A 12,500-nucleotide genomic window follows, 5' to 3' on the forward strand; every position below is an offset into this window, starting at 1 on the left:
CTCAGGTTCTTTTTGACACAATCCCAGGGGTTTTGTGTAAAGACTTCAGCAGAAGGAGTTCCCAAAGTACTGAGAACATCAGCTCCCGTCCCTCCACCTTCCAGAACACCAGCAGAGCACCACATCTCTCCTCCGTCAGGTCTCTCTCTCTCTCTCTCCCTCTCTCTCTCTCTTTCTTTCAGCTCTCTCTCTCTTTATTTGCTTTCTCTCTCTCTCTCTCTCTCTTTCTCTCTCTCTCTCTTTCTTTCCTCTCTCCCCCTCTCTCTCCCACCCCCCTCTCTCTCTCTCTCTCTCTCTCTTTCTCACTCTCTCTCTCTCTCTCTCTCTCTCTCTCTCTCTCTTCTTTTTTTCCTCTCTCTCTCTCTCTCTCTCTCTCTCTTTCCTTCCTCTCCTCTCTCTCTCCTCTCTCTCTCTCTTTCTCTCTCTCTCTTTCTTTTTTTCCTCTCTCTCTCTCTCTCTCTCTCTCTCTCTCTCTCTCTCTCTCTCTCTCTCCTCTCTTTCTTTCCTCTCTCTCTCTCTCTCTCTCTCTCTCTCTCCCTCCCTCTCTCTCTCTCTCCTCTCTCTCTTCCTCTCTCTCTCTCTCTTTCTTTCCTCTCCTCTCTCTCGCTCTTCTCTCTCTCTTCTCTCTCGTCTCTCTCTCTCTCTCTTCTCTTTCCTCTCTCTCTCTCTCTCTCTCTCTCTCTCTCTCTCTTCTCTCTCTCTCTCTTTCTTCCTCTCTCTCTCTCTCTCTCTCTCTCTCTCTCTCTCTCTCTCTCTTTCTTTCTCTCTCTCTCTCTCTCCTCTCTCTCTCTCTCTCTCTCTCTTCTCTCTCTCTCCTCTCTCTCTCTTTCTTTCCTCTCTCTCTCTCTCGCTCTTCTCTCTCTCTCTCTCTGTCTCTCTCTCCTCTCTCTTTCTTTCCTCTCTCCTCTCTCTCTCTCTCCTCTCTCTCTCTCTCTCTCTTTCTTCCTCTCTCTTCTCTCTCCCTCTCTCTCTCTTTCTTTCCTCTCTCTCTCTCCTCTCCTCTCTCTCTCATCTCTCTCTCTCTCTCTCTCTCTCTCTCTCTCTCTCTCTCTCTCTCTCTTTTCTCCTCTCTCTCTCTCTCTCTCTCTCTTTCTTCTCCTCTCTCTCTCTCTCTCTCTCTCTCTCTCTCTCTCTCTCTCTCTCTCTCTCTCTCTCTCTCTCTCTCTCTCTTCCTCTCTCTCTTCTCACTCTCTCTCTCTCTCTCTTTCTTTCCTCTCTCTCTCTCTCGCTCCTTCTCTCTCTCTCGTAGGGGGAGACGCCGTGTCTGGCCGGGTCAAGGCCCGCCCACACCAGCGCTCCTCATAGGTCACTTCCTGTCCGAGGCTGCACGACTCCGGGGCTGTTTACGGTGGGATGGAAGGGGGTCGGGGGTCAAAGGTCAGGAAAGCTTCCTCAGGTTTCAAAGCCTGCGGAGCCCCTGGGGTCAGGGGTCAGGGGTCAAGGGTCGGGGGGAGCGCCTGGGAAGTGCCTCCGACGATGTGTCTTCATCGTGAGGGGAACGACGGCGGCCATCGTTAAAACCCTAAAGAATGGGGGTGGGGGGGACGGCCAATGGGGTCGCTGCTTGGAACAGACCACACCCTCTCCCCCGGGCTCGTTACCCAGAGTGCAACGCACCACACATACACACAGGTATATATACACACTGTGGCACCCCCGATTGTCGGCGGCTGGGATTTGCGAAGGATACACTCCAAACAGGGGTGCGGGTCAACGTTTTATTTCGTTTCCCCCTCACGTGTTAAAAAGGTAAAACAAAGGACGACATAAGTCATTCCTCTTATGGGGTATAAAGGGGCCGTCTCCGGGTCAGGTCTGGCCGCGAGGTCGGCGTCTCATCGCTCCCGTCTCCTCCCACTCAGTCCTGGGGGGAAGCGTATTGGCGTTGGTACGGGTTGGCGTCGGTGGTCGTCTCTCCCCCCACCGCGTCTCTCCAACTCGGGCTGTCTCCCACTCGGCTCCCTCCCCGGCACGCCCCGTGGCTGAGAGAGCCCTGAATGAGTGGAGCAGCAGGCTCTTTAAGCTGCTTCTCCACCGGCTCCTCAGGTGCTCTTCATCTCCTTAATGGCAACGGGCCGGGCCGGTTGCCACAACACCCTCACATATATACACCCACGCACAAATATGAACAAAAGTATGTCGATTTTTCATCACTGTATATTGTCCATTGTCATGTTCATTCCTGTCTACAATGTTTTTCTGTGGTATTTGTTGAAGACAGTTTATTTGTTATCTGTGTGCTCCACAGTGTTGCTACACTGTGTTGTGTCTTTTTAAATGTATGCTGCCCTGAAACCAACTTGATTGTGTGAAAACAATTATCCCCTTGGTGACATTAAAGAACCTAACTAACTACTCCTGGAGGCGGAGCATCATGGCTGCCAGATGCTGATTGGCTCTCCCTGATTGTCGGCGCCTCCCCCACTCATATAAAGCCAAGTGGAAGATGGCGTCTCTCTCTCTCATCTTGAGCACCAGACGCTGGCACACCTGTACCTTCTGTTAGCTATTTGTTAACGTTGTTAAAAGTAAGGGTAGCCATGTAGCTTCCCCGGAAGACGCACTGTTTTTTTTTTGTCCGCTCCGCGAGCTGTGCGTCGGGCCCGGCAGTGAGGTGAGCGGCACGGCGCCACCCAGCTAGTCAGCGTGAGGTTCTTCCTTTATACTTTTCCTTTACTGTCATGTGGTAACCACCTTGGCTTTTCCTGCTGACGGGTTATTGCTGTTGCTTGTTTCCCTTGCGTGGAGCTATACGATCACTGTTTCAACCAGTAAAAACATTGCTTTTCCCCGCAAACCATGTCGTCAGAGTCTTTATGTTGGGTTTTCCAAATTCTGCTGATAAATATATATTGGACACGTAACACACAGACACTTGTATAAACGTACAACCACACGCCCACAAACACCCAGGATAGGAGGCTTCAGTGTGGTTGCAGTCCGTCACCCAGCGATCCATCACGGCTCAGCCCTGCTGTGACCCCACTGGGTAAACAAAAGGAGTTCACTGCAGAGAAGCTCTGCGCTCGCAGTGCCTGGAGTGTGTGCGTACATGTGTTTGTCACTTGAACAGTAAAATAAATCTGATAACATTAATAGAAACCAGTTATTAAAATAACATCTTAATACACTGGTTTGAGATCCAGATCAATTGAGTGGAGTCACTGGGCCCGGGGGAGAGAGGGAGTTTATTGAGTTGCGAGGGACACAAACACAGTGAAGTGACGTGTGTAGATCAACAGGCTGGATGGTGAGTGTGTTGTTACACAGGGTCGGCCCGCCTTATCTCTAACCCTCAGCAGACCTCGCTCACCGGGGGGGGGGGGGGGGGGTTAGTACCCAGACCCCCTAACCGCCTGCAGCTGTCTCGGTCAGAGGGCTCACAACGATGGACAGCCCCCGTTGGTCCTTAGCTTGACCATCACAATTAGATCATCAGGGACAGACAGGTGAGGGACAGACAGGCTTAAGGCCTAAGTTCAGGGGGGTTTGCAGTGGTATAGTATAGTAAAGTATAGATATTGTTTTATAAAACGTGCCTGTACTTTATTCAGATGATTCATGATGAATAACTACTTAATGCGGCTTTTCCACCGGAGGGTGGGGGTCGGTTCAGTCTGCAAAAGTGCGGCACGGTTTGCGTTGCCACCGCAGAAAGTGGGCGTGAGCCGTACTCGTCTCGCAGTACTCTTCCGTTGGGGTACGTACGCCTGAAAGGGTGCCGGCAAGTTCGACCTACACACGCCATCCGTTGATTCGTCACTTCGTCAGAGTACCCGCAAGGTAATTCAGGACAACGGCGAAAGCTTCGTTTATTTAAGAAAATGTTGCGCAAAAGTTTGCCGTTTTTGGACGTCCTACATTGTGTGTGTAAAATCGATAACAACAACAATGCCGCCATTTTCTTTATTTTTTGTAACCTACAATAAATAAAGCAGGCTTCCAGTCAATGGAAAAATGGCTTCTCCCCACCGGCGATTGTTGTTGTTTACGATTTTCTATCAGTTCTCACCACACAACGACGTCTCATCTTTGCTCCTTGAATGTCGATATGTAATGGTATGGAGTTATTGAAACTTACTACGTGTAAAAAAGACTAGAAATTGAATGTTTATTTTTCATTGAATGTTTACATAAAGTTGCACTGGGTGCCTTTAAAGGACAAATCCGGTGTAAAATGGATTTGAGATATGTTTGGTATGATAACGAGTTGGAACGTTCGTTTTGGAGCACAAAAACCGCACATAGACGCATTCTTTAGTTGGCTGTTTTTAGCCGATTCTATCAAAGCGCTATAAACTTGGAACGATAGGGGCATGTGTTATGGTAAAACCTAATCGCCATTTTAAACCACTTGAAAGGATAGAAGTAGTAGTAAGGGTCTTAACACACATAAAACGATGCATTGATAACTTTGTAAGTGTACAGATTGTTTATTTAAAAGGACATTTTATACACACAATGCCATCAGTAGATCACCCGTCGACTCCATCTTGTTTTTAAGACTCGATAGTTAGATTGACGAACACAGAGATTGTGACATCTGTCAGCAACACGCAAGCTCTGTGTTCACCAATCTACTTATAATAATGCCCCCATCGTTCCAAGTTCAGAGCGTTTTGGTAGAATCAGCTAAAAACAGCCAACTTAAGAATGCGTCTATACGCGTTTTTTCGCTCCCAAATGAACTTCCAACTCGTTATCATGCTAAACATATCCCAGATCTATCCTTTAATAGCAGGCTACATTGCGTCGGGCTGCCATGAGGTCACGATGCTAATTAGCTGCAGCGGCTATCGCCATCCGACTTAAACCCCGCCCTACCATAAGGGTACTATCGGTGGTGGAAACGCGCCATAAGATGGTGTGTGTGTTGAACATTGACACAAGGAACTCTGATTCTGATTTTACTCTGATTTTGATTTAGGAACGTCCTAATCTCGCTCGGCGTCGGTGTGCCCTGATGAGGTCGGTGAACGGTGACTGGGGGAATGTTTGAACACCAGTGGAGGGCGGCTGAGGGATTCAGATGGACTCCAGTTAGCCATTCACACGAGAGCTGAGGCAGTGAGCCAATCAGCATCAAGCTTATTGGATGAGGAGAGGAGAAACACTGGCATTGGTCAGCGTCAAGGTCATTATATAGAGTACAAACACACACACACCCTTATCGGTTCCAGATGAGGTTCAAAGCAGCAGGACATCACTCAGATAAGAGCGCTGATTGGAGAGTTCTGCAAACCGACCAAGCGGAGAGAAGAAAGCAGAAGGAGCGACGGACAAAGGAAAGACAGACACGCCAACAATGGCCTCCATAGAGACGCTGAGGTCACCCAGCTGAATGTAGCACAGGCTCCACACAAAGAACAATACACGCTCCAGAGCGGCCAATCAGATAAGCCCGTGGACAAGCGGGCTCCCGCTGTCAGCCAATCAAATGGGTGCTGGATGACATCAGATGCGGAGCGGGGAACCGGATCTACCGGTCTCCGGTGGGGGGCTTTAAGAGGCGGCCAGCAGCCTTGAAGACGAGTGGCTCACTGAACCAGACTCCAGCTTCACTCCCCAAATACCCCAGGTAGGTCTGGGTGACAGAGCGGTTCAGACCGGTTAGGTCTGGGGGAGAGAGCGGTTCATACCGGTTAGGTCTGGGGGAGAGCGGTTCATACCGGTTAGGTCTGGGTGACAGAGCGGTTCAGACCGGTTAGGTCTGGGGGAGAGAGCGGTTCATACCGGTTAGGTCTGGGGGAGAGAGCGGTTCAGACCGGTTAGGTCTGGGTGACAGAGCGGTTCATACCGGTTAGGTCTGGGGGAGAGAGCGGTTCATACCGGTTAGGTCTGGGTGAGAGAGCGGTTCATACCGGTTAGGTCTGGGTGACAGAGCGGTTCAGACCGGTTAGGTCTGGGGGAGAGAGCGGTTCATACCGGTTAGGTCTGGGTGACAGAGCGGTTCAGACCGGTTAGGTCTGGGGGAGAGAGCGGTTCAGACCGGTTAGGTCTGGGGGAGAGCGCGGTTCATACCGGTTAGGTCTGGGAGAGAGCGGTTCATACCGGTTAGGTCTGGGGGAGAGCGGTTCAGACCGGTTAGGTCTGGGTGACAGAGCGGTTCATACCGGTTAGGTCTGGGGGAGAGAGCGGTTCATACCGGTTAGGTCTGGGGGAGAGCGGTTCATACCGGTTAGGTCTGGGAGAGAGCGGTTCATACCGGTTAGGTCTGGGAGAGAGCGGTTCATACCGGTTAGGTCTGGGGGAGAGAGCGGTTCATACCGGTTAGGTCTGGGGGAGAGAGCGGTTCATACCGGTTAGGTCTGGGTGAGAGCGGTTCATACCGGTTAGGTCTGGGGGAGAGAGCGGTTCATACCGGTTAGGTCTGGGTGAGAGAGCGGTTCATACCCAGGGTATGTCTGGGTGAGCGATTAGCTTTGCCCAGATGCGGTTTGGCAGAAAACACTGAAACCTAGTGCAGTGAAGAGGACCGGAGAAGCACTGCAAACAGAGGACGCACTGCCCGCTGGCCTGCAGAACCAGGCCAACACATCTGGATCTGAGTCAGGCCGTCTGAACGCAACATGCTGGCCGATGCTCACTTAGATATAGATATATCTAAGAGGAAAATATAAAATATAGAAGAGGAAAAACAATATATCTGTCGCTACAGTAAGGATGTAAGGAGGTTCACTTCAGGTTGTTCAGCTTATTGTTCCTCTCCTAACCCTACCTGCAGGGTTCTGCTGGGGTTTGAACTCACAAAGACCCCTTTATCACTCCAGGCTCACCGCGGGTTAATCATTGCTGAGAGGTTGTCAATGGAGAGGAGTTTCTAGTGTGGAGGAGTTTCTATTGTGGAGCAGAAGATAAGGAACACAATCTGGGTGACTTTGGTCACTTCACTCCCCTGAGAACAGCCTGAGCAGTTAACCTCAATGATCTGAGCCATAAAGCGAGTTACAAGAGCAGCGTCTCACGCCAGGATTACATCACATCCTGAGCTCGCTCGGGCATGCCCGGGCACGCCCCCTGTGTCGCCAGGCAGCCGCCGGGCGACGGTACGAACCAGGTGAGCCTGAATGGAAGCGCTACCTACAGAGCACGAGGACACAGCGAGCAGGTCAGAGAGGTGGGCCGGGCCGGGGGATTAGCTTCATTAGCCTAACCCGACTGGACAGAACCGGGGGGAGGGGGCTCACGTCAACTCATTAACCTTCATCTCATCAGGGGACCCCCGCTGGAACGACCCCCTGCTGAGCTCACAACCGCTGGGGGCCACAGCTCAGAGTAAACCTGATGGTCCTGAGGGCTGAGGGCCATGGAGGGATCGGGAGACTGGGACTGGGGACACTGGGACTGGGACTGGGGACACTGGGACTGGGACTGGGGACACTGGGACTGGGGACACTGGGACTGGGGACACTGGGACTGGGGACACTGGGACTGTGGACGCTGGGACTGGGGACACTGGGACTGGGACTGGAGACACTGGGATGGGACTGGAGACACTGGGACTGGGGACACTGGGACTGGGACTGGAGACACTGGGACTGGGACTGGAGACACTGGGACTGGAGACACTGGGACTGGGGACACTGGGACTGGGACTGGAGACACTGGGATGGGACTGGAGACACTGGGACTGGGGACACTGGGACTGGGACTGGAGACACTGGGACTGGGGACACTGGGACTGGGGACACTGGGACTGGGACCGGGGACACTGGGACTGGGGACACTGGGCCTGGGACTGGGGACACTGGGACCGGGGACACTGGGACTGGGGACACTGGGCCTGGGACTGGGGACACTGGGACTGTGGACACTGGGACTGGGGACACTGGGCCTGTGATTGCTTTGTTGCGTTTCCACTTTTCCAGATTGAATAAAAACGAGTTGATAATGATCTCTGTGGCCTGATGCATGTTCATATCAATCAGTGAGAAATAAGAAGGATAATACAGTCGACCCTTAAACGTCTTAGTCCGGTTCTCCTCTGAGGCAGAATGTCAGCAGAACCACCCTCACAACGTCCTGCTGATTACACACGCCAGTAAACAATGAGGGCTTAAAACAGAAGCTAGCGGCTTGTGTAATGACCGTTCATTTAGTGTAATTTAGTGCACATCATCTCTTCCAGCCCGCTGTACGTCTGACTCAGACCAGACAGACGCTATGTGTGCAGAATGATCTGCTGAAAGTCTACCGTAACACAGACAGTTTGTGGAATTAGAGACAATAGAAGTGGTCCTTGTGAAAAAAATGTAGGTCTTTATTTACAACTCAGACAGAACGGCCGCTGAACCCTCGAAGACTGTGGTCTCATCACCAGACCCAGACTGTGGTCTCATCACCAGACCCAGACTGTGGTCTCATCACCAGACCCAGACTGTGGTCTCGTCACCAGACCCAGACTGAAAACCAGCAATTGTCCACTTTGGGCTCTTACTAAAGCTCAGAGAGCAGACCCTAGTCTGGGTCTGGAGATGAGACGCCAGTCTGGGTCTGAGGTCGGACACGCAGAGCGTCTCCTGGTTTCTGCTCTCTCTCTGAGCGGCTCACTGAGCCTCTCTCTGAGCCGCTCTCTGAGCGGCTCTCTGAGCCTCTCTCTGAGCCTCTCACTGAGCCTCTCTCTGAGCCTCTCTCTGAGCGGCTCTCTGAGCCTCTCTCTGAGCGGCTCTCTGAGCCTCTCTCTGAGCCTCTCACTGAGCGGCTCACTGAGCCTCTCTCTGAGCCTCTCTCTGAGCCTCTCTCTGAGCGGCTCTCTGAGCCTCTCTCTGAGCGGCTCACTGAGCCTCTCTCTGAGCCTCTCTCTGAGCCTCTCTCTGAGCGGCTCTCTGAGCCTCTGTCTGAGCCTCTCTCTGAGCGGCTCTCTGAGCCTCTCTCTGAGCCTCTCTCTGAGCGGCTCTCTGAGCCTCTCTCTGAGCCTCTGTCTGAGCCTCTCTCTGAGCCTCTCTCTGAGCGGCTCTCTGAGCCTCTCTCTGAGCCTCTCTCTGAGCGGCTCTCTGAGCGGCTCTCTGGGGCGCAGACGTATCGCTGCATGTATAAATACACTGAAAACTTTCTGTTTTGGGTGATTTCCTATTTCCATGGGTCTCGTTGTGATGGCGGGCTGGTTCTGTGGAGACCGGGGGGGTTTCACAAGTGAACCTAGGGTTCTACATCTCGATGGAATGAGGTCACTCGTACCAACTTCATCTTAATGTTCTACAACTTTACGTAATTGCTCACATTTAGTGAACGATTGCCCCTCTCAATAAAAGTGGTGGAAAACACAAGGCACCAGTAGCACCAATTAAACCAGTACAAACTACTTCCTCAGTCCCACAGCAGGAAACAGACAGCTTCAGGATTGCTCTGCACACACATTTATCCGCTGATTACCTTTGACCTCTGACCTCAGCATGTGACCCGCGCAGTAAAGAGGTCATGTGACCGCCCAGATTCTCATGGTCACTGCAATGAAACAGACCCCGCCCCCCCCAACACCCCCTCCAGTAAGACCAGGCCTGTGTCATAGTTCACATTTTATTTAGTAGCTCTTCCATAAAGCTTTACAAAACACCAGTCATCAGTCACACCAGTGGAAACATGAGCTCATTGTGGAGCATCCAGAGTGGGACAACGTGATGACAGACCTCCACAGAGATACCTGTACCCTGGCACACAGGCTGGGGATCAGAGGGAGTGAGGGAGTGTGTGTGAGTGAGTGAGTGTTTGTGTCTGTTTGTATGTGCCTGTATGTGAGTGCTTGTGTGTGTGTGTGTGTGTGTGAGTTTGCGCGCCCAAAGTAATCAGATAAATAAGGACAGCTGAGGGGCTTCTGAAAAATGAGAAGCAAAAGTAGGATCTGTCTCTGGCGATTTCACCTCGTTCGCCGCAGGGTTTTAGAGAGCGCATCCATCGGACCCCCGGATCCAGCGGCCTGAGGCTGCACACGCCTCTTACCGCTGGGGCCAGAGGCCGGGCCCCGGGGCTTCCCGGAGAGAGGGGCCAGTGACCGCGCTGCGCTGGGGGTTTACTGGGGGAGACCAGAGCCTCAGAGTGGTCTGTGCCCGGTTCAGTGTGTCTGCCGGTTCAGACACACACACGGCGGCCATGACACCTCCTCCCAGAGTACATCGCCATCGGGCTCTAGAACAGGACAGCCCACCAATCAGGAGGGAGAGATCCCTCTCTCCAATATATATATATATATATATATATATATATATGTGTTCCTATCCGCCCATTTGTAAACCAGGGAGGGAGAAATGAATGAATCTCAATCCATTCAGTTACCACATCAGAATACATTTTAAATCACTGACACATCAACGTTTCTGTGATTCTTCAGGCAACAAGGTGAAGCTTTGGTTGAACTGAATATGATTTGTGCATCTTTCAAGGTAAAGGGACCTTAGCCTAGTTTGTATACAGCTCTTTTACAAAGTACTAATGTCTGATTTTTAATTCTGTTATAATCAATAATATATAAAATTCAATCTATTAAGAGAGGCAGGAAAGAATAACAGTAAGTAGCACATAAAACGTATATATTTAGTTAAGAAAGGTGTCATATTTGGCAATTCTAAGTGAGGGACTATACTTTGAGTACAAACAATGGAAGCAGAGCGCGTCCCACGGACTCTCTGGGCTGCTGAACCCTCGCACCGGGGGGCTCTGGGTTCATGAGAGCGCGCTGGACTCGCTCAGAGCGTCCACAGAGTCAGAGCTCGGACCGCTTCCAGGAGGAATCGATTCAGACGAGGGCGCCGTTGACTTGGAAATCAGCTCAATCACACAGGTCTCTGTCCGTCCGTCCGTCTGTCGAGGCTCAGGCTCCTCCCACACAAGGCCAGACCCAGCTCAACCAATCCAGAGTCCAGTTCCCGGCTCCTCCTTTTTGGTGATCCCTCGCCCGCCCCTCGTTCGCCCCTCGCCCGCCCCTCGTTCGCCCTACTGCACGCACACGTACTTCTTCCACCAGGCCTTGGACAGCGTCCTCATCTTGTCGGCCGTGCTGCGCACCTTCCTGTCGCGGCGCGCGCGGCGCTCCGCCTGCCGCATCGCCACGGCGATGGCGGCGTCGAACACCTCCTTCAGGTTCTTCTGGGTCAGCGCCGAGCACTCCACGTAGCCCACGGCGCCCACCTTGTCCGCCAGGGCGCGGGCGTCCTGCTCCGGGACCGGGCGCTCCCGGCGCCGGGCCAGCTCGATCAGCACCTTGACGTCCTGCCGCAGGTCGCACTGCGTCCCCACGAGCAGCAGCGGCGCCTGGGGGCAGCGCCGCCGCACCTCGGGGACCCACTTCTCCCACACGTTCTGGAAGGAGGCGGGGCTGACCACGCTGAAGCACAGCAGCAGCGCGTCCGTGCGGCTGTAGCAGAAGTGACGCAGCTTGTCGAACTCGTCCTGAGGGGGGGGGGGGGGGGGGGGGGGAGAAAGGGGGAGAGGGTGAGATGGGGAGCAGCGCTGCAGCCAGAGGAGCCAACGGAGGAGTGATTGGGTGCCTGAATGATTGCGTGGGTGAGGGGTTCAGTGTAGTGAATGGATGACAGAGTGGGCGTGGCCCTGTGGATCTGTGATGGTACCGTCACCTAACCCTCCGCGTCATTCGCTCACACCGATAAACACGGTGTGTGTCGTGATGCAGAGAGAGGAACGATAGCGGTCTGACATCAGAGCCTCCGGTGAGCCGTGTTTAGACGCCGTCCGCGTCTGATCTAGACGACCACGCTGGAGCCGGGCGCCGGGCGGCCTCAACAGGCCCCCCTCCCCCGGAGTACACTCTCAGACCGGCTGCGCCCCCCTCAGACCGGCTGCGCCCCACTCAGACCGGCTGCGCCCCACTCAGACCGGCTCCGCCCCACTCAGACCGGCTCCGCCCCCCTCAGACCGGCTCCGCCCCCCTCAGACCGGCTCCGCCCCCCTCAGACCGGCTCCGCCCCCCTCAGACCGGCTCCGCCCCCCTCAGACCGGCTCCGCCCCACTCAGACCGGCTGCGCCCCACTCAGACCGGCTCCGCCCCCCTCAGACCGGCTCCGCCCCCCTCAGACCGGCTGCGCCCCTCTCAGACGCCCTCCAGCACGCAGACATAGCCATGCGTGCGTCCTGCCCTCCTCCTGACTTGCTGTGAGTCAGCCGAAGCGTTTGAACACCGGGTCAGAATACCGACGGGGATAAACAGAGTGAGTGCATGCAGTTGAAGTGCTTCGGTTACTTTGGAGTACAGATTACAGATGGCCGGGGAATGACGCAAGTCTATCTGCTGTAAACATGCATCCACCGAGGAGAAGGCTGGGGTCAGCTGTAACTATTTAACATCGCTCTCTCCGTCTCCGTCTCTCTGTCATTCTGTATCTCTCTCTCTCTGTATCTCTCTCTCTCGTTTCTTTCTCACTGTCATTCTCTCTCTCCCTCCCTCTCTCTCTTACTCTCTGGAGGGTAAGAGAGAGACAGAGAGTCAACTCCTCTTCCTGGCAAGTTCTTTGGCACAAGTTGCCTCTTGTGAAAGTGCGTCAGTACTGAAA

At 53.4% G+C, this 12,500-nt stretch overlaps 1 protein-coding gene across 1 annotated transcript in view; it reads right to left on the reverse strand.

Annotated features, from left to right (window-relative positions):
• Nucleotides 1–9,502: 9,502 nt before the first annotated feature.
• rhoub (ras homolog family member Ub) overlaps nucleotides 9,503–12,500 on the reverse strand; it is a 6,533-nt gene continuing 3,535 nt past the window's right edge. Inside the window, exon 3 of the mRNA XM_060074956.1 lies at nucleotides 9,503–11,382. Within this exon, the coding sequence (XP_059930939.1) occupies nucleotides 10,927–11,382 (456 nt within the window). The 3' untranslated portion in view covers nucleotides 9,503–10,926. The remainder of the gene's footprint in view (nucleotides 11,383–12,500) is intronic.

Source organism: Gadus macrocephalus, chromosome 16 (genome assembly GCF_031168955.1).
Source record: "Gadus macrocephalus chromosome 16, ASM3116895v1".
Classification (NCBI taxonomy): domain Eukaryota; kingdom Metazoa; phylum Chordata; class Actinopteri; order Gadiformes; family Gadidae; genus Gadus; species Gadus macrocephalus.